At 54.6% G+C, this 24,916-nt stretch overlaps 1 protein-coding gene across 4 annotated transcripts in view; it reads right to left on the reverse strand.

Moving 5' to 3' along the window:
- The window catches only part of CFAP99 (cilia and flagella associated protein 99), a 40,069-nt gene that overhangs the window by 9,369 nt on the left and 5,784 nt on the right, over positions 1 to 24,916 (reverse strand). For 3 of the 4 annotated variants that reach the window (XM_038533249.1, XM_038533247.1, XM_038533248.1), the window contains exons 2-11: positions 22,054 to 22,181; positions 13,294 to 13,438; positions 12,069 to 12,163; positions 8,260 to 8,372; positions 6,891 to 7,068; positions 6,574 to 6,654; positions 6,113 to 6,187; positions 5,090 to 5,161; positions 4,874 to 4,962; positions 4,050 to 4,254 (exon numbers count right to left, since the gene is read on the reverse strand). In XM_038533249.1, coding sequence (XP_038389177.1) covers positions 4,050 to 4,254; positions 4,874 to 4,962; positions 5,090 to 5,161; positions 6,113 to 6,187; positions 6,574 to 6,654; positions 6,891 to 7,068; positions 8,260 to 8,372; positions 12,069 to 12,163; positions 13,294 to 13,438; positions 22,054 to 22,164 — 1,164 coding nt within the window. In that variant the 5' untranslated portion in view covers positions 22,165 to 22,181. Of the gene's footprint in view, positions 1 to 4,049; positions 4,255 to 4,873; positions 4,963 to 5,089; positions 5,162 to 6,112; positions 6,188 to 6,573; positions 6,655 to 6,890; positions 7,069 to 8,259; positions 8,373 to 8,585; positions 8,771 to 12,068; positions 12,164 to 13,293; positions 13,439 to 22,053; positions 22,182 to 24,916 lie in introns of those variants that run through there. The other variant, XM_038533250.1, reaches the window with a different exon arrangement.

The raw sequence follows: 24,916 nt of genomic DNA on the forward strand, positions 1-24,916 counted from the left end.
CATAACCAAGTGGGGTTTATGGTAGAGATGCAAAGCTGGTTCAATATTTGAAACTCCATCATGTGATTAAGAATTCATCATTTTGTCACGAATCTACTATATTCACCACCCAAAGAAAAGTCACATGATCATATCCATTGATGCAGAAAAGCATTTGATGAAATTCAACACCTTTTCCTAATAAAAACTTGTGGAACTTTCATCAACATGATGGAGAGTATATCCAACATCAGTCCTTAATGGTAGAAGACTGATTTCCCCTGATATCATGAACTAGGCATAAATTTATGCTCTCATTCTTCTCCAACACAGTCCTGGAAGTTTTAGCCAGAGCAATATGTCAGAAGAGCAAATTATAGGAATGCAGGTCAGAAATAAAGAAATGAACTGTTCTTTATAGACGACATGATTGTCTACATAGAAAATCCTAAGGAATGTACAATAAAACTCTTTGTCCTAGAAAAATAAGGGAGTTCAGCAAGGTCACAAGATAAAAGATCAATACACAAAAGTCAATTACATTTTAATATTACTAGCATTGGAGCACCTGGGTGGCTCAGTGGTTGAGTGTCTGCCTTTGGCTCAGGGTGTGATCTCGGGGTCCTGGGATCGAGTTTCACATAAGGCTCCCTGCAGAGGAGAGCTTCTCCCTCTGCCGATACCTCTGCCTCTCTCTCTCTGGTTTTCATGAATAAATAAATAAATAATCTTAAAAAAATATTACTAGCATCAAATACATGGACAACAGAATTGAAAATACAATCCCATTTACAATTCCTCAAAAAGGAAATCCTTAGGCACAAATCTTATAAAACATTTACAGGACTCAGATACTAAAAACTATACAACACAGATGAAAGAAATAAAAGATTTAAATAATTGGGGAGACATAGTGCATTCATGGATTAGAAGACTCAAATGGTTGGCCATGAAAGTGGATCCAGATCTCAGACTGTGTACAAGAATAAACTTTGAGTAGATTTGAGAACCAGATGTAAAAATGAAACATAAATACTAGAGGGGAGCCTGGGTGACTCAGTCAGTTAAGCACCTGCCTTCGGTTTGGGTCATGATCCCAGGGTCCTGGGATTGAGTCCCACATTGGGCTCCTTGCTCAGTGGGGAGCCTGCTCTTCTCTCTTCCTCTGCCTGCTGCTCCCCCTCTGCTTGTGCTCTGTCTCTCGCTTTCTCTCTCCCAAATAAATAAATAAAATCTAAAAGAAAAAAAAAACAAATGCTAGAGAACATATGGATGAACTGCTCTCTAACATGGGTATAGGAAAAACTTTTCAACTTTCAAAATGTGGACACAATAAAAGGAAAGCTTGATAAGTTTGCCTTGCAAAATACATCATAGCAAAGCCAAGTGACCAACTGGAGGAAATTGCCTATAATATTTTATAAAGGGTTACTTTCCCTAATGTGTAAAGAACTCTTAAAATAAATCAAAGCAATAAAGGCTAAGAGCTGATTGGAAAGTGCCTGACCCATCTTTAGCCCCGGAACACTCAGTGAGGGAGGAGACCGCATCTGCCACAGGTAGTGCTAGGGAAACTGGACCCTTACCTTACACCACACACAAATATCAATTCAGAGTGGACTACAGACTTGAACATAAGACCTGAAATCACAAACTTCTAGAAGAAAACAGGAGAAAAGCTCCCTCAAAGTGGCCTTACAATTATTATTATTATTATTATTATTATTATTATTATTTTGATTTGACATCAAAAGCATGGGCAACAAGAACAGAAATGAACTACTGAAACCACATCAAAGGTCTCAGTGCAGCAAAGGAAACGGCCAGCAAAACGCAAAGGCCCCTGTGGAATGGGAGAAAGCTTCTGCATACCATATGTCCATCTAGTAGGGGGTTAACATCCAAAATGCACAAGGTACTCACACAACGCAATAGCAAGAAAAGCCAAATACCATGGCTAAAACATGGGGAAAGGACGTGAAAATTTTCCTAAAGACAATGAACAAATGGTCAACGGGTATTTGGAAAGATGCTTGTCATCACTAATTATCAGAGAGAAGCAAATCAGAATGTCAGTGAGGTATCACCTTACACCTGTGAGGATGGCTGTGATAAGCATTGGTGAGGATGTGGAGAAAAGGGACTATTGGTGGGAGTGTAAGTTGGTGCAGCCATTATGGAAAATGGTATTTTAATTTTTCCTCAAAAAATTAAAATTATTAGATTTTATTTTTATTTTATTCTTTTAAGATTTTATTTATTCATGAAAGACACATACACAGAGAGAGAGAGAGAGAGACAGAGAGAGAGACACACCGGAAGAGGGAGAAGCAGGCTTCCTGAAAGGAGCCCCATGTGGGACTCGATTCCAGATCCTGGGGTCACACCCTGAACCAAAGGCAGACACTCAACCGCTGAGCCACCCAGGCGTCCCCCAAATTATCAGATTTTAAAAAAAGATTCTATTTATTTATTTATCTGAGACACACACACACAGAGAAAGAGAGAGCAGAGGAGAGAGAAAATCTAAAGCAGACTCTGGTCTGAATGCAGAGCCCGACATAGGGCTCGATCCCACAACCCCAAGATCATGACCTGAGCTGAAACTAATAGTCGGACACTCAATCAACTGAGCCACCCAGGTGCCCCTAGAATTACCACTTTTTTAAAAGTCATCTCTGCAGCCAGCGTGGGGCTCATACTCAGGACCTTGAGATCAAGAGTCACATGCTCTACAGACCAAGCCATTTGGGTACCCCTAGAACCACCAGTTTTAAAAATTGGAACCCAGAAGTGATCCCATGTCCAATATATATTCAAGAGAAATAAAATCACTATTTTGAAGAGATATCTGCACTCCCATGCATATTGTAGCATCATTCACAATAGCCAAGATTTGGAAACAACCTAAGTGTCTGACAGATGACATGGAAATACTACGTAGCCTTAAGAAAGAAGGAAATCCTGCCACTTGCAAAACCATGGGTGAACCTGGAACATATTAAGTGAAATAAGCCAGACACAGAAGGACAGCTGCTGTAGGGTCTCAGTTGTATGCGGAATCTAAACCAGTCCAAGTCATGGTAACAGAGATGAATGGTGGTAGCCAGGGGCTGGCACAGTGGGAACGGGGAGGTGCCAGTCCAACACGGAGCTCGATCTCAGGACCCTGAGATCCTGACCTGAGCTGGAATCAAGAGTCGGATGCATAACTGACTGAGTTGCCGGGGCACCCCTGTCACACCACACACCTTAACCATACGTGAGTCTAACTTGTCAATTGTGTCTCATTAAAGCTGTGAAGAAATGGACCAAAGCCCTGAAGAGGTCATTCCCAGGAGCGGGCCTTCAGTATATGAAAACACGCTCAGCCCCACACATAACAAATGACACGCGCATTGACGCCTCTTCTCGCTCACAGGCTCAGCATGAATCTCAATGGGGAGGGGTGCGTGCTGCAGGGGTCCCGAGGCCCAGCCCCTCGCACACCACCCAGGAAAGGCAACATGGCATCTCTGGTAAAACCACTTGCTTGAGGGCAATACCACAAAAGCCCTGCGCTGCTTGGCTCCTTTCTGACATAGCAACATCCAACGTGGAGTTCACCTGGAAAGTCTCCCTCCACTAAGGGTTGTGGCGGCCCCCAGAGCCCAGGGCACTGCGAGGCCCACTGCAAAGAACAGGCTTTCGGGGGAGCCCTGGTTGGGGGCCTCCACCTAGGCCACCTGTCCTAGCAGGGGGACGAGCCCAGGTTGATATGCCGACAGCTTCTGAAGTGGTGACCTCCACAGACCGCCCTGGGAGAGGACACCAGATGCAAACATGCCCCATGTTGGCTTGTCAGAAGTTTCTGCCAGAATCTCAGGTCTTCATGTGTGGATGTGGGGGCCAACTGACTCTGCTGGTAGGGGCTGGGAGGGGGCAGTCGGGACCAGAAGCACTGGCCAGACCCCTGCTCTGAGCACCTCCAGGACCCCCGCCCGTCAAGGTGGGGAAGGAGGAAGCACACCTGCGCTACACGGTCAGCTTGCACCCCGGGCCCCTGGCTGCTCCTGTGAGCGGCACATCACCTCCTCCTTCTTCTGGTCGGCCTTCTGCTTGTTGCCCTGCCTGAGGAGCTGCCGGGCCAGGATGGCCTCCTCGCGGCTGAGCTTCCCCTGCAGCCTCCGGCACTCGCCTGCAGCCAGCGCCTCCTCCTGGTCCTTCGCCTGCATCTTCTTCTGCCACTCAAGAAACTCAGAGAAGTCGCCTGCACCATCCACAAGCTTATCCACCCTGGGGAACAGGGGGGGCGGTTAGAGGCAGGGTTTGGATTCCCTCCCGATCAGGACCTGTGCCGGCCATGGGGACGCCGCTGCCTCCCCTGGGGACAGTGGCCTCACAGGCATGGGGCACTCTTCATCCAATGCCAGCCACATCCCCACCCCCACTGTCCACCTGTCCCCATCCTGTGCACCCACCCTTCAGCCATATCTCCCTGCCCCTGCTTCCTGTATAGTCACCAGACTGTCCATTGGCCTTACTCCATCTACCTGTCTGTCCATCTACATTCCTCTGCCCGCTTGTCTATCCTCTCATCCATCTGAGCAGCCACCCAAACTCCCACCACAGCCCACTTCTGGGGTAAGCACAGGGGTCTGCCGTGCCGGTGGTCTGGGAGTGGGGGTAATTGGGAAGAGGTCTGGAAAGGAGGTGACCCCTGAGAGAGGTTTAGGCTGGGCTGGCTTTCTGCTAAGGCCCCTTATATGTGGTCCATTTCCCCCACTGAGCCAGGATTATCTTCCTGAACAGGATTATCTGCCCTGAACACTGGCCCCACAGTCTCCCTCTTCTCCCAGAACAGCCGTCCCTGCACCCCCTCCTCTGAAGCAGGATGAGGAGCTGCCGACCCCACCTCTGCAGCTCTTTCTCCACCTGCCGCTGGTATAAAGACCCTTCTCGGAGGATGGCAGCAGTGTTCAGCTTGACTGGGACATTGTTGGGCTGCAGGAGAGAGGAGGGCACAGAACAGAACAAGAAGTGGCGTCCAGGCCAGGAGGTGGGCATCCAGGGAGAAGACACTGGGACCAGCACCTGTGCCCACTGTGACCAGGTCAGGATCACCTCTCACCTTGTAGAATGTCAACTTTGGAGTCTTCAGGATTCTGGGCATGAATCGGAGCTGCAGCTTCTTCTCGGAGCCCTGTGGACATCAGAGCCTGGCACCTGTGCCCACTGGGTGCCCTTAAATGCATTCTGGGAAGGTGGTAGATCCTGCACCCCCAGGAGAGCCAGCACATTCCTCTCTATCGTAACTGCTGCTGCCTGGCCAGCCCCCTGCACACGGCCCCCTCCCCCGACCCCTACCCCCAGCAGCACTTCAGTTCTCTAGCACCCTCCCCAGCCTTCCTGGAGGGTTGAGACTCCCAAGCAGGGGCAGGGAAGGTATGGGTTCCCAAGCAGGGGAGCTTGCACTTCAGGGCTCGGGCTCTGCCCCCACCCCAGCTGCCCCTGGGGCTGGTTTCCATGACCTTTCCTGGCTGTCCCCCAAGCTTGCTCTGTGCCAGCTGCTGCTGCCCTGCAGACACTCCCAGGACGTCCCCCACAGCCCCAGTGTGTGGAGCCATGGGTCAGAGGGTGCCCCCAGGTCACGCTACTCTGCTGGTTGCCCACTCCTCCGCCCGCCCCCATCTGCTGGGGGGGCCGGGGCATCTCTGCCTCATGCAGCTGCGGCCAGGGGGGCCCACGGCAGGGAGGGCAGGCCAGGCCCAGCTCCTCTGGAGTGAGCACCCACCCAGAACTGGCCTTCCTCGTCCTACTCTGTTTACTTTCTCTTTACTGACAAACATATCTTGGGTTTTTGTTTTTCTTATAGAAACATTAAGTGGTCAGTAGGGAACTCTGGGAACACCCAGAGAGCATTGAAGATGTGTGCCCGCGTCCTCACCTGCGCACTTAAGCTGCTCTCAGCCCAGCTCGGGGAGCAAGCACTGTCTCAGCCTCATGGGAAGCCTGCCCCCTATGAGCCAAACCTGAAAAGGCTGAATGAGGGGCTCATCATGTCGCCGCTAACAGGGCACAGGGAGGAATGTTTCCATGTTGTAAGAAAATGCCACCATGAAGACTGGCCCAGGGTATAGAGGGCTGGGATTACCTGCACCAGGGTCGTACCCCGGGACCTGGGCACCGCACACCGCATCTCCTCGATGTTCACCTTCAGCAGCAGCTCCTGCAAGCAGCAACACATGCCTCTGGCCCCCCTGGGCACCACCTAGCATCCTCGGGTCTCAGAAGGGGCAGAGGCACAGACCAGCTCCAAACTGCTCTCTTTTTCCATATAACACCCTGGAGGGGGCAGCCCGGGAGGCTCAGCAGTTTAGTGCCACCTTCGGCCCAGGGCCTGATCCTGGAAACCTGGGATGGAGTCCCATGTCGGGCTCCCTGCATGAAGCCTGCTTCTCCCTCTGCCTGTGTCTCTGCCTCTCTCTCTCTCTCTCTCTCTCTCTCTCTCTCTCTCTGTCTCTCATTAATAAATAAATAAAATCTTTTTAAAAAAGAAAAAAAAAAACACTCTGGAGGGGTCTAGGAAGGCAGGAGTCGAGGGAGACATCTGACCTCAGCCTTCCAGCGATTATATCTCCTGGTCATCTCTAGTTGCTCCTGCTCCTTGGGCGGGTGGTAGGTACTCCTGGGGATCTGGTGGGTGGTGGGAAAAGAGCTTGTGGTCAGTGGCTATGATTCAGAGGAAGGTGTAGACCTCAGCATGAGGAGAGCAGGGATCCACTGGGCAGGCTCCAGTTCAACTGGGCTTCCCCACAGTTGGGTGGGGTCCCCTGAACACTCCTGGTCTGCCCAGAGGACCCTCAGTCCTGGGAAGAGCCCAGCCCCCCACTGGCTCACAGCCTGTGCCCACTGCTGATGTCTGCACTTACTGGTTTTGGCTTGGTCATGACAGGGACCGGCTCAGGCACTGGAATGGCACGGGGTCGGGGAACAGTCAGGTTGAACTCCTTGGGCTCTGTGACCTTGGCCTTGGTCTTTGGAAGAGGGGACTGATTGGTCATCACTTTCTCCAGCTGCTTGATCAGCTCCTGGACCTCTGGCTGCCATCTTGAAGGCAAAGGTAGGAGCAGCAGCTTAGAGCCACTTTCGAAGCAGGTCAATGAGGGCACAGCCCTTGGGATGCAAAGGACCCCCCCACTAAGCACACCCGGGGCTACTTGAGGGTGGGGCACTCTGCACTGAGTGCAAGCCACACCCTGGAGCCACAGGGCAGGTGAGGAAGCAGAGCCAGAAGCATCAGGTCCCAGCCCAGCTGCCAAGTGAGAGGGGAACTAGGAACACCGAACCATCTCCGCTGCAGGAGCCCAGCGAGTCTGAGGGGGGTGGTGGCAGTGGGGACATGGAGCTAATCTGGGGCAGCAGATGGCCCAGGGGAAGGAGGCCTGGGGAAGCTGGAGATTCTTGGACGTTCCGGGAGCTGAGCTGTCAGTGACTGGTGGAGAAGGGGCTCTGGGAGTAGGGCGGGGCAGGGTAGAGCCTGGGGTGGGGGTGCCCCAAGCAGGGTTTTGGGCAAGGCGTGGTGCTGCCCACGTCCCAGGCGGGCATAGCCCACATCACCAGTCTGACCATTAGAGCAACCTTGAGGGCAGATAGCATGGTTTCAATGGCCCCTGCCCCAGCTTGAGGACCACGGCCCCCAGAGGAAAGAAGAGCTTGTCCAAGGGCCAGCGGGGAGTGGGGATTTCGGGGTGGGGGGAGGCAGGCAGGGCAGGGCAGGCCTGGGATGCAGCAGGTCCCAGAGCGGTAGTGTTAGGCTACGGTTGGGGTGGTGGGCAGGGGGCACCCTGGAAGCAGGCTGAACCCAGGCCTGGGCCCCTGGTGGCAGCCCTGTGGATGGATGGTGAATCCAGCCTGGCTGGGACTGAGGACTTTCCTCCAGAACAGAGGCAGCTCCAGGGACACCCCGAGACCCCAGGGCCATGGTTTTCTTCCCCACAGAAGGGCTTCTGTCTTCCCCAGGCCTCTGGGTCTCCTGTATGCAGCTGCACAGTGGTCTGCTTGGGCCCAAACAGTCCCTCTGTCCCCAGGAAGATAAAGTGGCCCCCCCAACCCCCCCATCAGAAGGGAAACAATGGGGGCAGCTTCACCCTGACCCCAGCAGCCTCGCGGAGCCCAAGGGCAGGGCCTCCCACTGTGGGTCCTGGCTTATACCAGTGAAGCTGGCATTTGGGACACAGGGCCAGGCAGCGAGGGCAGCTTTGGGGCATGGGGTACAGAGAGGCTCCCAGCCTGGCCCACCTCATCAGGGGATCGATCCAGTTCTCGCTCACATGGGCGGTCTCGTAGATGAGGCTCCATTCGTCCTTGATCCAGGAGCACAGGCTTAAGGGGTTGAACAAGAACCCGAGGAACTGAGAGAGAAATAGGACCCTGAGGGAGGCGGCTCAAGCCCAGACCCCCTGCAGCCAGGTGAAGCTCCCAGTTCCCCACACAAAGCCAATGTCCAGGGGGCAGGTGTGGCTAACACACTGTGAGAGGAAGCCTCTGTCCACGCCAGGGTAGGAGGCCCCTCAGGACAGGCCCTCCCTCCCCAGAACAGAGAGGGGAGCCCAACTGCTGCTCACCTGCCCCCCATGCTGGTCTGGGGTGCCTACTCTGGGGGGCTGGCTGCCCACCTCATTCTGGAGCATGCCGCAACCCAGCAGGACCCATCCCCCTGGTGGGGGCCCAGTGCCGGCCGGAGCTGACTGCTCAGAACTGGAAGGCCCACACCCACTTCTGGAGCATTCCTAGTGGGGACAGATGGACTGCGGCCTGCCTCCCTCACCCCATGGGTTCTAGAATTCCAAGAACGGAGTTGCATTGTTTTTTGCCACTGCCCCTGCCAGGGGTGGGCTCCAGGACTGACCCGCCCAGCCAATCCACTGAAGTTGTCTTCCCTGGCAGGGCCTCTTGTGCCCTCGGGAGGGCCCAGCCCTGCCACAGCAGGAACTTCCAGCGGCCCCAGGCTCCTGTTTTCTAGTCTGGGCCTCTAGTCTACCAGGTTTGGTTCTAGAAGGCACAGCACAGCTTAGCTTCTCAGTGGAGGCCGGCTATCTGGGAACTGGACAGAGGGGGTTGTCCATTGAGTGTCCAGCCACTCCATTGGCTGGAGTGGCCCTAGCCAAAGGAGGTGGCCATCTGCACTGCTGAGAGGAAGCTCAGTCCCCCACCCCTTATCTGAGGGTCAGCTATGCCAAAGGCCTATCGGGGGGCTGCTCTGTAAGGGGCATGCACCAAGCTGAGCCACATCCCAGCTTTGAGGGTCTAGTCTGGTCAAGGGGACCACCACAGACCACTCAAACCAGGTGCCCAGAAAACTGGCTGTAAGGCGACGCCACGTTCTGAGTCCCCCAGGAGAGCTTTGTGTGGACACAGGAAATATGATGCCCCCATCTGGGTCCCCTACAGCGTGTCCTGGGCCGTGGGCCTTGACTGGGGGTGGGCCAGGCAGCATGCGGGAGAGGTATGTGTCAGCAGCTGGGTCCCCGCTGTGGGCCTCTGGGCTCTGTGGGTCTGGGCCTACTGCCCCTGGGGCTGCTGTGGGGCTGCATGTCCGGCCCCTCACAGCTGCAGTGAACTCGGAGAGGCCAGGCTGTGGGATAGCCACGGGCAAGGGGAGCAGTGGGGTAGCACCGCCACAGCCATGTCCTCATCTCCACCTCCCCTTGGGCCTCCACATCCTTCTTCATGCAGTGGCTGCCAGGTGTCCTTCTACAGCCTTTTGTGGCTTCTCCACTTGACAGTCTGGCCCCTCCCCAACCACCACCCAGGAGCCCCTCCCCACCTTCCCTGCCCCACAGTGGTCTTCTCAGCTGCAGGCCCGTGGCTACCATCCATCATCTCTCTCCTGCCCTCCCAGGTTCATTGCTGTCTTTCACCTGCTACCACTTCTTGCCTAAAGGGGCTCTGGGGTCTCCGCTACTCTTGTTCCTGGCAGATGCTCCCTGCTGCTCCATCCCTGCCCTCCCACTCAGCATGTCAGCTGGTCTGCTGCCCCCACCCATGGACAGGGCTTCCCAAAACGAGGTCACCATTCTCCCTGGGTGTGAAGAGAGGGCAGCCCCTCAGGGAACATGCTGGAATGGGGGCGGGGTTCTGGGGTAGGTTCTCTGGCTGTCTGGAGAATTCCAGTGTGTGAACAGGGTTCCTTGGGGTGAGCAGGATTGCTACTCCCCTGGCCCCAGAGCCACATCCAGCACTGAGTCCCATGGAGACCATAGCCGAGGCTGCCTGAGAACCAGCTTAGTGCCTCGTCATCGCTCACCATGACAGTGGCAGCACCCCAGGTGTGGTCTGTGGGGAGCTTCCAGGGAGGGGCCCCAGGGCAGCCATACCATTCCCAACAGCTTGGCAGGTGGACCCAATGGGACTGAAGAGGGAGGTGGGGCAGGGGCAGAGGAGAGAGGACACAAGGTGCCACTGCACCCCTGCAGCTCCCAGCTCCCTTGGGAATTTGTGTGGGCTGTTTCCAGGACTCTTTTTTTTTTTTTTTCCAGGACTCTTCTAACAGAAAATCTCTGGGGGAGGTAAATGCATTGGGGGCACTGGGCTGGCCATGTGTAGCCAGCCCTCTGCATGCCTGTGCTGGGTCTGCACTGTGAGGCAGCCCCGGGGGGTCCTGTGCCGCCACCTCTGGGTTCAGGTCAAGGCTGCTCTAGGGTCAGCTCCAGGGCTGCAAGAAATGAAGACCTGGTTTAAGATAACTATGCAAGCGTTTCGCCCTGTGAACTCTTTGTTTTTGTGTAGCTGGGAAACCCCATCATTAAAGTAAACCACAACCTTGGGTCAGCACCTTCTCTGTGTGCCTTCTCAGGGACACACTTAGAGCACTCCTGGGGCCCATGACCTGCGCTTCTCTGAGAGTGGTTTCCCTGGTCTGGTGATGCCCCCGAGCTGAATGAGGAGCAAGCCAGTCGGCCAGAGCCTGGTCCCAGAATGGGCTCTGCTGCTCACTTGCTGAGTGACACTGGGCAAGTTACCAAACCTCTCTGTGCCTCAGTTTCCTCAACTGTGGGGTGAGTGCCAGCAGGATGACCTCCCTGGGTGGCTGTGACGATGAAGCAAGAACTGCTCACAGATGAAAAAAAAAAAAAAAGAACTGCTCACAGATGAAGCCTGACCCATAGCAAATGCTCCATGGGAGCTGGCCAGCAAAGGACAGTGGGCCTCAAGCCCAGGCTTCGTGGTCCTGCTGGCCCCAGAGTCTGGGTGTCTCAGCTTTCTACACAAATAACAGAAGTGGCCCTGGGCAGGGCTGGTGTGCAGCCTCCCCCGATGAGGTGCCCGTCCTCAGGGCCTGCTCGGGACTTTGCTCCCTTACCTGCCCCTGAGTCCCCCACGCCACGCAGCCTCTTTTGGAAGGACAGGCTGCCCTGGGTCTGCAGCTTGGTCATGAGTCAGAAGGGAAGTCTCTGGAAGCCCAGACTCCAAACAGGCAACAGACCCCTGTCAGCACTCACCAGGACCCTAAGGAATGGGAGTCAATCCCCCGGGGACAGAGAGAGCATCTGTGCAGCCATGAGAGGGTACCAGCTTGTCATAAACACAGAATAAACCCAGCAGGGTTTCTTCCATTAAAATGAGGAAAGGGAGATCCCTGGGTGGCACAGCGGTTTAGCGCCTGCCTTTGGCCCAGGGCGCGATCCTGGAGACCCGGGATCGAATCCCACGTCGGGCTCCCGGTGCACGGAGCCTGCTTCTCCCTCTGCCTATGTCTCTGCCTCTCTCTCTCTCTCTCTCTCTCTCTCTCTGTGTGACTATCATAAATAAATAAAAATTAAAAATTTTTAAAAAAATAAAATGAGGAAAGGTAAGAGGTTGGCAGTAGATGGGACACATATCTACCCTTGGGTTTGAGAAGAAAACGTAGGGGGCGCCTGGGTGGCTCATATGGTGAAGCATTTGCCTTCAGCTCAGGTCATGATCCCAGGGTACTGGGATCGAGTCCCACCTCGGGCTCCCTGCTTCTCCTTCCCTCTCTCCCTCTGTGTTCTCTCTCTCTCACAAATAAATAAAATCTTAAAAAAAAAGAAGAAGAAAAGGTGGGGCAGGTGGGGGTGGCTTACCTTGCACATTTTGTCCAGGGGCTGAGACCTGATGATGTCAGAGAAGAGCTGGAAGCCGAGTTCGTCCAGCTGGAACGTGGCCAGGTAGCAGATCACTAAGGAGACAAGGCTGGTGAGTGTGGGGACAACCGTGGGGTGTCCTCCCCTGCGCCCCCTAGCATCTGATCTTGGGGCCAAGCATGGTGGGTGGCCAGGGGCAGGAGCTTCACCTGGCACCACAGGAAAGTGACAAGATGATGCAAGAGTACAAATGGCGCTGTCTCACACAGGGGAGTATGTGGTGGCTTTCACAACACTTCCCTGCACCCTAACTCATTTGATGAGTTCTCAGAAATTCCCTGCATAAAAGTAAAATCATTTTGGATTTCAGTTTGTTAATGCTAAGAGACCAAATGGCCTCGAAGCCAACTGGCACATGAACCTCCCTGGGCTTGGTGAGGGGCCTCTGAGGCAGGGACTATTTGCCATACCCATGGGTAGGTGGGCCAGTGATGTGCTGCTGGTGAGCCAAGTGTCCTGCAGTGCGGGCAGAGTACAGGAGCCAGCTCAGCTACCCAGCACCCTGCACTCTCCTCTTCTCCTGGGCAGGAGCACGAGGCCTAGTGCAGGGGCTGGGGGTGGGGGCTGAACCAACTCCCTCACTGGAGACACTGGTCACTGTGCCCATAATGTTCCCCACATGCCAGAAGGACAGGTGGCCATTAGGGGTCTGCAAGAAGCCAGGCAGAGACATCTCATGTTTAATCCCCTGCTGGACAGTCCCAACTGTGGCCATCAGGCTGGCCTTGCCCCTAGTCCTCAGGCTTTGAGGGGTCAGAAACTTGGTAGATGATAAAGGCTCCTCATTTCACCCGGGCTGGCCTTTTAGAGGCATTCTCTCTAAAGCAGACTGTGCCCCTCTCAGGGATCAGAGGCTCTGCTCCTGGACAGCAGGGCCTGAGGTCCGCCTGCCTGGAGCCTGGCCCTCAGCCTGCAGCCTGGCCCTCAGTGGGCCTGGAGTCCGTGTCCATGTCTGTCAGGTGGATTGTGGTCTGCCCACCCAGGTAAGGGGCTGTGGGAGACCACGGAAAGCAAAAGTGCTGCAGAAACATCAGGAACTGGTGTCCAGTGCGAACCCAGGGAGTGTCCATCTGCTGCCACCTCACTGGGTCACCCCTGCTGTTGTGAGGCTGTGGCCCTCGTGCAGGAGGCCAGCGCAGCAGGCCCGGCCCATGGAGACACCTACCCTCAAAGAGGTTGTAGTCAGCCCGTCGGCAGAGCCAGCCGGCCCGCACGTAGAAGGCATCCACCACCACAGCCAGCAGCTTCCGGTACTCTAGGCACCCCGACAGCACCTCTAAAATGAATGCCTGCTTCTGGGGGCTCAGTGTCTAGAAAAGAAACAGCTGGGAGGGGGCCAGGGCCAGGGCCAGGCGTCCCCTCTGTGCCAGGGGAGAGCCAGTCAGGGCACCTCTCCCAGAGCAGGTGGTGAGCCCACGGCAGACCCCAGGATGCGGTCCCCCAGGGGCTCCTGGTAGTGACAGCGAGCTGGGGGCCCAGACAGAAATGAGCCATTCAAACCAACAACCCCAAAGGATGAAGGTGTGATTTCATGTACAGGAGCCCTGGGAGGAGCTGGATCCCCAGGACAGCATATGGGGTGAGGGGAGCCGGGATGGGGTGAGGCAGGCAGCTGGGGTTTCACAGGGACAGTTTGGGTGGGGAAGATGAGGAAGTTCTGGCGGTGGAGCGTGGGGAAGTGGGGATGTATTAACACCATCAAACCCCGTGCTTTACATGGTTAAGGTGGCAAATTTTACACCACCTTAAAACAGGTAGGCTTTACCACAATGAAAGAAAAGGGCAAACTCTTATAAAGCGTTTCAAATGAATTATTAGAAAAGTAACCCCAAAGAAAAAGAGAACGGTAAGGGGGCCTCTGTGGGACTTGTCAGGTGTGCCAAGCCAGGTGAGGAATTGCCAGGAGCAGGAGGGATTGCACTCTGCTCTCCGGGGGTAGGGGTGGGGGTGGGGGTGGGAGGCAGATGCCAAGGAGCCTTTCCTGCAAACATCCTGGGAATACGTTTTGGGTAACTTTACACCCTGTTCCTGTTCCCTTTAACCCAGCAATCACACTTCTGGGAACCTAAGGGAACCCTCCAAAATGCAGGAGATACCCACACACTAGAAGTTTAGGGCATTTAATAAAACTCTTTAAAGCTTTTTTCCCCCCATTGTCTGCCTTGTTATGAGCTTGAAATGTCAGCGGTTTCTGCCTGTGTCTGGCTGGCCTTTGCCATTTGGCGATCCCGTCGAAACTGAGGAGGGCCCTAACCGAATGTGCTTGAATGTCACCCTTGCACAGCTCTTTATGCTGAAAGACAAAATGTTTTCCCTTGCTGCTGGACATACATTCCAAACTTTTCAACTTTAGGAGAAAACAAAAAACCCCGTATCTTTCTGCATTAAATTTTAGACTAGCTCATATATGTTGTATTAAACCTGCCATATCAATTGTAATGTACAGATTTTGCAAATACTATGCTGTATGTGATGCCCAACTGTATCCGCAATGTACATGTAATACATTCATGCCCAATAAATGTTTTACTTCTTTCTGAAAACAAAAAGAAGTTCAAGGTAAAGGGAGAAAGTAAGAGCCTAATTTTAACCAGGGGCATGGGGGGTGCTGTCTCCCATCGCAGGGGAGCAAGGCACCCACAGCCGTGATGCTCCTGCAGAACTTAGAATGTGGCCACAGGACAGATAATGTGGGATGAAGCCCGGGTGTGCACCTGGCCCCTGACAGGTGCAAAGCATATCAAAATCAACTCACCTGCAGAGTTGTTAAAAAAATTTTTTTACCAATATATTAGATACATTTTGGTATCTCATTTTATTTTGCATTTTTAAAGAAGATTTTATTCATTTATTTGGCACACAGAGAGAGAGAGAGAGAGCACAAGCAGGGTGAGCAGCAGAGGGAGAGGGAGATCCCAGGACCCTGAATTGGGAAGGCAGCCGCTTACCCCACTGAACCACCAATGAGCCCCTTATTTTTCATTTTTTTTTATTATCAGTGAAATTTTCATACATTTACTGGATATTTATTTGTACTTTTGTGAATTATCAGTTTATATTCTTGGCTAACTTTTTATTGGGATGATATTTTCCTGAATTTTATGAGCTCTTTATATAGTGAGACAATTAACATATTCATTAATATGATAGTTATTTTTGTGAGTTTGTAATTGGTCCTTTAACTTTGCGTATTTTTTGGCACAGAGGTTTCTCTTTTTTTTTTTTTTAAAGATTTTATTTATTTATTTATTCATGAGAGACAGAGCGAGAGAGAGGCAGAGACAGGCAGAGGGAGAAGCAGGCCCCATGCAGGGACCCCGACGTGGGACTCGATCCTGGGTCTCCAAGATCACACCCTGGGCTGCAGGCGGCGCTAAACCGCTGCGCCACCAGGGCTGCCCGGTTTCTCTTTTTTCTGAGGCCAAATCTATCTTTTCCTTCATGGTTTCTTCACCTGTTTTCAGAGAAATGGGACCACCTGAGGGGTCCTGGAAAAGCCGCAGGACCTGGGAGAGCCTCTGTTCCCATGCGTGTGGTGGGGGCATCTGTATGTTGTCTCAGCAGACAGTGTCGCTCCCCCCGCATCACAGGGGCTGGAAGCCCGAGGATCATGTTCTTCTGTGGGTTCTGCCTCTGTGGTTCTGGACACAGCTTGGTCCTGCCCTAGGAGAGCCAGCAGGGCGTGAGAGACGACTCCCCTCTTCCTTCCCCGGCAGAGGTGACAGATATGCCATAGGTGCTGCACAGCGTAGCCCTGGCTGTCCCAGACTTGGGTTCTGAAGCCTTCCCCACAGCTCCCCAGCTGTACTAAATCCCTGGCTCCTCCCAGTGCCTGGTAAGGGCCCAGGTAGTTAGGTTCTCATGCTAATACTCTCCTGTGATGCCCTCTGCTCTCAGGCTCCATTGCAGGCTTCTGGTCTCCTCAGTTTTGGCATGTTGGGGTGGGGGGCTCAGGGTCCATTCCTCCCGCCCAGTTTCTTCACTCTCTGCACTCACCCCCTGGGGCACCTCATCCAGTGGCAAGGCTGAAAACCTGCCCTTCCCAATGTGTGTCCCCAGCCAGCCTTCCCAGACTCCCAAAAGCTCTGTCTCCACCTGTTCCTCCCCCCATCTCACCCCCTGGTTTCTGCCTGAGGCCAGCCTCCGGGGCTTTGCCCCAACCTGCCCCTCCCCAGCCTTCCCATCTCATAAGCACAACCCCTGCTCCCAGCTGTCCAGACCAGACCCCTTGATGCCTCCCTCTGCCTCCCACCCAACACCTCACGGGTGGGCCAGGGGAACCCAGCTGTGCTCTGGCTTCTCCTCTTGCCTGTCCTCTATTTCCAACCTGGCCACCAAGTGAGATCATGTCTGTCCTTCTTTAGAACCTTCCAGAAGGAGTCCTTACAGCGGCCGGTGAGGCCCTATGGGGACTGCTCTGGGTCCCTCTGAGTTCTTACCCAACCATGGTTCCACTCCAGCCCCACTGGTCTCCTTCTGCTTCTCCAGCATTGGAGTGTCCCCTCTAGGCCTCTGTGCTGGCTGTTCCCTCTGCCTGCAATGCTTGTCCCCACACACTTGCTCCTTCACTCTCACTAGGTCTTTGCTCAGGTGCTCCCTGACCTCCCCACAGTCAGATGCTGGCCAGCCGTCTCACCTAGCAGCACACACTGGCAGTTATTCGCCCTTTCCTGCTAAAATGTCACCCTGGTGCTCATGAGGGAGGGAAGGGGACGTCCTGCCTCCACGGGATGTACAGATTTTGCAAATACTATGCAAAGGCTGGGCACACATGGGGTTTCCTTCCACGGTCAGCTTTGGTCCCTGCAGGCAGGCTTCTGCGCCAGTTTCCCCCTCATGGCCCTCTGACCCCCAGACTATGCCCACACCGGGCACGCTTTGTCCAGCACAGCCCAGGGATCTGTGCAGACAGGTCAGAAAGCAGTGAGTCAGCGGGGCCAGAGCCCAGGCTGCATGACTCTGCAGGATGCCTGCCCACAGTATCCCCCCTGCCCCCATCTCTGAGGCTCAGACAACAGTGACTCTGCTTCTCATGAATTACGTCCGCGTTTGGGAAGTGTGAGTATGTATTTTTAATAAGGTCAGAGCCTTGAGCCCGAGGCTGGAAGCCCTGATGCTGTAAGTCCCCAGTAAGGAGGTCAGGCAGGGCTGCATGGGGCCCGGGGCCTAGAACACATAGAACCATGTGGTAAATGACACCCTGCCCCATGGGGGAGGCTGGGCCCAGGGCCAGGTCCTCACTGCTAAGGAAGGTCAATGTAGCTGGTCACAGAGAAGAGACTGAGGCCTGATGGGGGTCAAAGGGCACTGAGCTCCAGACCACTTCCTTCTGGCCAGACTGGCAGAGGATTGCTGAGGCTGAGCTGGCCGGGCTTTCTCCAAAAGGAGGTAAAACAAGGGCGGAGTTGCAAAGAGGGCCCCAGTACCAGAGCTGAGCCTTAGCCCCAAACCAGCCTCGGTCATGGAACCCAGAGGGTGGTGGTTACCCAAGGGCCTCTGAGTTTTCTGATACCATGGCCCTTGGCCAGCCCCCAGGGGGGCGGCAAGCCTTTGGGTAACAGTTTCATGGACAGTCCTGAGAGATGGGGGGCCTGGGGCAGAGGACTCAGAGGCCTGCAAAACTGCCCACCATCAGCAGCCCCTGTAGGAGTTCCCAGATCCAGCTTGTCTGTCAGCACCACAGAGTTCAGGCAAGTGAGACGGGGGCCCAGGGCAGGAAAGGGGCTGGGGTGCATATTTCAGCACCATGCAGAATACCTAGGGTCCCCTGCTAATCTGTGATGCCAAAACCAAAGCCAGGGGAAGAAGCAGAGAGAGAAAGCTGAGGTTGCCAGATGTTGACATAACCCCTCCTCCATTCTTCCTGCCCAACAGAAGAATGCCATCTCATCATGGTTGGTATGCTCAGTGAGAACTTTTTCCAGACCCCTGCTGATAGAGCCATGTAGCAAATGGCTTTTTTTTTTATTCAGGAGAGACACATCGAGAGAGAGAGAGAGAGAGAGAGAGAGGCAGAGAGAGAAGCAGGCTCCATGCAGGGAGCCCTACGTGGGACTCGATCCCAGGTCTCCAGGATCATGCCCTGGGCTGAAGGCAGCACTAAACCGCTGAGCCACCCGGGCTGCCCGCAAATGGCTTTAATCAATGAGATTTAATGGCTAATTGTCAGGTGTGGCCTCCAAGAAAGCTCTTAGAAAGTTAGGCAGATTCACCTGGTACCTGCCTTATGCTATTTGCCTTTCTCCTCTTTTTACCTGGGATATGGATGCAATGCTGGAGACAGGGCAGCCATTTTGTGGCTATAAGACAAAGGTATATTCTAAGGAGGGCCAAGCAGAGAGGAAGGAGAATGTATTCCTTTTTTTTTTTTTTTTTTTTTTTTTAGGAGAATGCATTCCTAATGACACTACAGAGCTGCTGCGCCCACCCTAGACTGCCAGTCTGCAGAACGCTTCTTATATAAGCAAAGATATCTCTAATTTTGTTAAGCCATTACTTTTCTGGATTTTTTTTACAGCTGGCTCGCCACATGGGCCTCTGGGAGTGTGTGGTAGGGGAAGGAGTGGCCAAAGGCAGCACTCAGCATTCATCCCCCCTACAGGAAACTCTCAAGTCCACCATCATGGTGCTCAAATGAGATGATATTTGTTCCAAAGTGAGATTACCTGTGGGGAGCAGATGAGGAGTGGTGCAGGGAGGAACTCCTTCTCATCCCCATCCCTCCTGAGGGTCCGGCCAGGGAACACAGAATAACCCAGGCTTTCGGGCCAGTGCAGGCTGCTTGCTGACCACAAGCCTGGTTGCTGGTACCATCACCCCCTCCCCCTTCCATCCCTCCTCCTTTCTTAGCTCCAGTCAGGCCCTCAGCGCTGCTGTCAGGTCGCCTGGAGGCTGTCATCTGGAGAGGCTAGACCCCCATGTCTCAGTGCCTACACCCACAGTGGCAAGGAGGGATCCCTTTCTGATCTATAGATCAATCTGCAGAGAGAAAGTCAGTGTGTCCTTTCCCCAGTCGACAAGTCCTTGGACCTTTCCCCACCCTTCAGTCAGACCTCCTCTCCACCTGGTCCCCGGAGCCCAGCATTCTGGTAGCAAACCTCAGTGTGCCAACCTGGCCCCTCCATCCTTGGCCTCCCCCAGGAGGCTCCTTGTCTGAAATGTCCTGGGGCTGCTGTAACAAGTTACCACAAACTTGGCAGCTGAAAACAATAGGGATGACAGAAGTCCAGAACTGAGGTGTTGCAAAGTCGGTGCCTTCTTGGGGCTCAGAGGGAGAGTTCACGCTGTGCTTCTTCCCAGCTGTGGGTGGCTGCGGCAATCCTGGTGTCCATAGCACACAGACGTATCACCCTAACTCTCCTCTGGGGTCACATGGCCTTTTTCCTTCTGTCTCTTTGTGTCCAGAGTTTTCTTTTCTCATAAGGTTTCTAGACACTGGATTTGGGGCTCAGCCTAAATCAAGGATGATCTTATTTTGAACTTCTTAATTATATCTGCAAAGACGGCATTTCTAAATGAGGTCACACTCACAGGTAACCAGCAGTTATGACTTCAACATATCTTTTTTGGCACCAATAAACCTGCCCTCCACCAGAAGGCGGGTTCGTTTGTGTGCGGGGTCACTTTCTTCCAGGTGAGTCTTGAGCCTTGGTCTACCAGAAAGCCGTGGATGAAACCAATTTTCTGATGGCTGGAGGCAAGACTGTGTTGTCCCGAGTGCATTAGTCTCCAGCACCACCTGCCTGGACTCAAGGTAGACATTTGAAAGGATCTAGGAGAACCAGTGAGTCAGAAAATGCAGCGGGGGATGCCTGGGTGGCTCAGCAGTTGAGCATCTACCTTTGGCTCAGGTCGTGATCCTGGGGTCCAGGATTGAGTCCCGCATCAGGCTCCCTACGGGGACCCTGCTTCTCCCTCTGCCTGTGTCTCTGCCTCTCTCTGTGCATCTCTCATGTATAAATAAAATCTTTAATAATAATAATAATAATAAAAACGCAGCTGCCTCTCCACCTGTGTGAGCGTTAGGGCCCCTGTCAGGGACCCAGAGTAGAACCCAGCGCTTGGCTGGCATGTGGGCCTCCTCCCCACAGACACGCACACATGGAGCATCACGGCAGGACTTGCCAGTAACGATCTGTTAGTTGTGGGGGAAAGTGCCCCCCCCCCCATTTGTTGTAATGAACCCAACTTTCTGTAATGGTGGTTACTGAGAAATCAAGACATTAACTGTGTGTGCTGAGCAGTGTGGGGGGAGGAAGCCTCGGGGGGACAGGGTCCTGAGGACGCAGCAGAGGCACTAGGGAGCCTGTTTGGTGTCAGAAGGTGGGAGATTCGGGTGAGGTCTCTCTTTTAGGACAAGAGTAGCAGCAGCAGTCATGGCTGATGGCAAATACGTTTGGCCGGCGTATGGGGGAGCTGCCACAGCCAAGCCTGAGCAGCAGAGGGGCCAGGCTGCAAGGGGGCACTAGGGAGCTGGTTCTGGCTGGGGACAGAGCATAGTGGCCTGGCCCCTGGCTGTCCTCATCACCTCCCCACTATGCCTAGGGTCTCAGGGCAAGAGCTCAAGAGAGGGGTGCAGAGTGAGGGTGGGGAGCGCTCCCCAATCCCTGCCCAGTCCCTGTGGATTGCCCAGCCCAGCTAGCGGAGTGAAACTGCAGAGCAGGTCCTGGGTCAGCAGTCCCAGGCTTTCTCTTGGGGGAGAGTCTCTGGTTCCTGGAACCCCTCCAGCCCTGTGTACACTGCCCAGCGCCCCGGGCCCTTCTGCAGGCCACTCCCACCCACCCTGTCCTCTGTCCAGGTTTCCAGGCTGCTGTACCACAAGCAGGAAAATGCCCTCCCACACCCGGAGGGAGAGGGAGTCCACCTGTGGCCTGGGGCCCGGCAGAGGCCACGGCTGAGCAGGTAATGGGGCCAGAGGTGGGGCCTGGCCACAGCTGCCTCTCCAGGGGCAAGCACCCTAAATAGCTCACAAGGGACCTGGGAAAGAAATGCAAGTGTGGCAGCAATTAGAGGCAAACCTCCCAGAATTAGTGGCCGCAGCCCCTTCCAGTGGATGCAGGTGTTCTCCTGCCACTGGATGGCAATGGGCAGGCAGCAGGCCCGGTGGCAGTCCTACAGCATTTCCCAAGGTGGACCTGACCCCCTCCAGAGGCTCCATCCCCCAGGGCCCATGTCTCAAAGTCCTGAAGGCAAGACCCCTGCAACACATGCTCCTCGGGCTCCCTGAGCACCCACCCTTGATGGATGGACTGATGGACACATGGCCAGAGTCCTGGATCCCAGGGAGGCCTTCAAGGGCTGTTGAGGTAGCAGGAGGTACTACAGTGCACGGCTCCCTTGCAGGCCCTCCAGCCCAGCCATGGGGTGGGGACCGTGTGGGGGCATAGGGATGGAGCTGGGCAGCTGGGGGGAAGGCCCCTTATTTCTTCCAGGTGTGGGTCACAAGATGAAGGAGCTGAGGGCTCCTGTGGGCCATGCTGCCTTGGCCAGCCCCTGACTCTGTTGGAGGTTGGTCAGCTCACTGGCTGCCCATGCAGAGCCTCCCTGGGGAGGAAGCTGACTCTTAGCTATCTTCAGTTTTGGAAGGTACTGTGCAGATATGTCCCGGGTCACGGTGCTGTGGTTTCCTCTCACGAGACTGGTCCAATGCGTATTCTGGATGCCAGGAATGCCTCTTGAGGTAGAGGGGTCCCAGCCCTGAAGGGCTCCCTGGGAGACACGGCAGCCACCATTGCCACATACAGTGACGTTGAGCATGCCCAGCCTTTGGATGGCGAGGCGCTAAACCCACAGCCTCTCCCCAGGTGGGAAAGAAAGCAGCTGTGAGGAAGGAATTTGATGTTGTTTTGCTAGAAAGTAACTAGCTATAGGACATGTGTTGCTGGCACGCCTCCCAGCAGGCCCAGAGCTGCCATGCTAATCCTACCTGCAGGGAGGTAGACGCAGCCTCCAGGAACTGCTCAGGAATGTCCTTCTCAGGCTTAAATTTGTTCAATTGCTCAATGACAGTTTCAATGCATTTTCCATAGTAGGCCATCTTCCCAGAGCAGGAGCCTAAAAGAAAACCACTCCAGGTCATGCCCTCCATGACCTCTAGGCTATCAGCTCAGCAGGTGGCGAAGGCAGCCACAGAACACTTAACAACAGATGGGCCATCCCCCCGGGAGCCTGGTGCCTCTCACAGTGAGGCCTGCTAGCTGTGGTGACCCCGGGCCTGCTTCCTGGACTGTGTCCCTGTAGGCCTCTACCACCTGAGAGGCCTAGGCTGGCCTTGGGGAACTGTCACCCACAGCCCCTAGAGGCTCCCAGGCTTCCCCCATGTAGCCCCAAGCCCTACAACTGTACACAGGTGGGGATGAGCCCTGGGAGGGGAGGGGGGCTCTGAGCATCTCAAAGCCCAGCTGGGGTTCAGTGACTGTTTATATAGCAGGTTTTGCCCAGAGGGGTGGGTGACGTGATCCTAAAAGGTTGGGGCGAGGAGAATCCTCAGGTCACCAGATTCAACACCCCCATTTTAAAGACAAGGGACCCAATACCCAGAGAGGTTGCATAGTCAGATATGTGGTCAGACCTTGTATGGGCACTGAATGTTCTAGAAACATACTAGCTCTAGGAGACCAGTTTGCCCAGAGACCCTCTCCGGGAGACCTCGGAGAAGCTGCTTGGGGTGGGGCTGGGGCCTAGGAACTGGTTCTAACAGGGAGCCCCCAACTCACCCTTAGAGGGGAGTGTCCAGGCCAGCAGAGGTTCCTCCCTACCTGCCTCTCTTGTTCAATGCTACCAGAAACCCTGCTGGTCTTTCCAGCACCCACTGTTGGCAAAGCCAGGCTGCTAGTGCCCTGGGGACAGTGGAGGAAACTCCCCTCCCAATAAGGTGGAAGGGCTCCAGATAGCAGCCCCCAGACCTAGACCCCCCCACAGGATGGAGACTGAGTGGAAAAAAAAACACTGCATACACTGTCCCTGGGGTCCCTGGGGGGATGACGCAGTCCACTGGCTGAGTCCCCCAACTGCTTTAAGGAGTGAGGGCCAAATGCCACCAGACATGTCTGAGAACCGCTGGCATGAATCACTGGAACAAGCCAGCAAGAGGAAGAGCAGAAGCTGACAGCCGGTAAAGCCCAGAAACAACACGCCGCTTCCCAAAGATGAGCGATACAGTATCCAAGAAACGAGGAGTATTGGAGGAAAACAGAGTTCTTGGAAATTAAAATATGGCAGCAGAACTACAGATAGAAATAGAAGAGGTGGGAAGTTAAGCTGAGAAAATCTCCCAGAGAGCATAAAAAGATGAAGAAAGGGGCACCTGGATGGCTCAGTAGGTTAGGCATCTGCCTTCAGCTCAGGTCAGGATCTTGGGGTCCTGGGATCCAGCCCTGCGTCGGGCTCCCTGGTCCTTGGATTGAGCCCCGTGTCGGACTCCCCACCCCATGGGGTGTCTGTTTCACCCTCTGCCTTTCCCTCCCTCTCTGCCCCTCCCCAAACTCATGGGCTCTCTCTCCTTCTCTCAGGTAAATAAAATCTTAAAAAAAAAAAAAAAAAAAGATACAGAAAGTAGGAGAAAAATCCCCAGAAAAGCAGGGAACCACTGCAAAGGGTCTAAATGCCAATTGACAGGTGCTCCAGAAAGAGAAGAGAGGCATCATGTGATAGGATGTCCCCCAGCTGAAGGATGGGTTGGTGTCCCTGTGGACAGGGATCCCAAGCACCTTCTGTCACCAAGGGAGACAGAAGCCTAGGAAGGGACCAGAGTGTGGAGTAGCCTTGGATTCCCCTGCAGAGAGAGCCCAGGAAGCAGCAGACAAGGGACTCAGAAGCAGGAGAATTTCCAGTAAGGTGACAGCAGGTGGCAGGCCAAGGACCCCAGAACCAGAGCACAAGCTCCAGCGGCCCTGCACCTGCTTGGGGCGGGGCTTCCTGAGTGTATTTTCCTTCATACTCAGGGAATGAGGCTTTGACACCTGCCTTGGTCAAGGTCGGGATCAGTTGGGGTCCTTTCCCCTCTGCTGGCTGCACACCTGGGCCCCGCACCACCCAGCTCTGCAGGCCTAACTGGGCTGTCCCCTCAGGGGCTGCTCTGGGACCCAGCCCTAGCTGGGCAGGAACAGATGCCCATGGGAGCCTCTCCTGTGTGCAACCAGGAGAAAGTCCTCTCAAAACAGGAAATGCACTGAAACTGGCTTGAAGCTGTGATACCTAGCACAGCCCTGGAAACCCAGCCTCAGGAGGGTCTGGATTCGGAGACCAGTCAGTGGTTCTGCAGAAACCAGGGCAAACTGCAGGTGGCAGCAGCGGAGACCCACAGAGGATTCTAGTGTGAGAGTCCCTATTTCCCCATCAGGTCTTGTCCCAAAGTGCACATGAGCATCAGCACTGAGTGAGCTAGCTACTGGCATGGCCTGGATGCTGTGGCTGCCCCAGCGGCAACCTAGAGCCACGTGGGCCCAGGAGAAAGGACCAGGGACTGAGGCGGGGACACAGGCAGGGCGCAGGCAGGGGCGCAGGCAGGGCACAGACAGACCTCGGGAGGCTATGCATAAGGTGGAGCTCGAGTCCCACGGCTGCTAGGCCACTGAAGATGTGTGGCTTGGCCTATGTGAGGGCAGCAAATCATGACCCCTGCAGCCTGGGCCCGGGCCTTGGTGCTCCTCTGGGTGGGTTGCTGCCCTGCCCCACTCCTCGTCCTGCTGTCCTAACCCTGGCGATGGCGTCACTGACCACACAGAGGGCCACTCGGGGAATCTCTTTACCGGAGGCAGCACTGAGGGGTATGTAGCCAATTCTTTTTC

Source organism: Canis lupus, chromosome 3 (assembly GCF_011100685.1).
Source record: "Canis lupus familiaris isolate Mischka breed German Shepherd chromosome 3, alternate assembly UU_Cfam_GSD_1.0, whole genome shotgun sequence".
Lineage (NCBI taxonomy): Eukaryota > Metazoa > Chordata > Mammalia > Carnivora > Canidae > Canis > Canis lupus.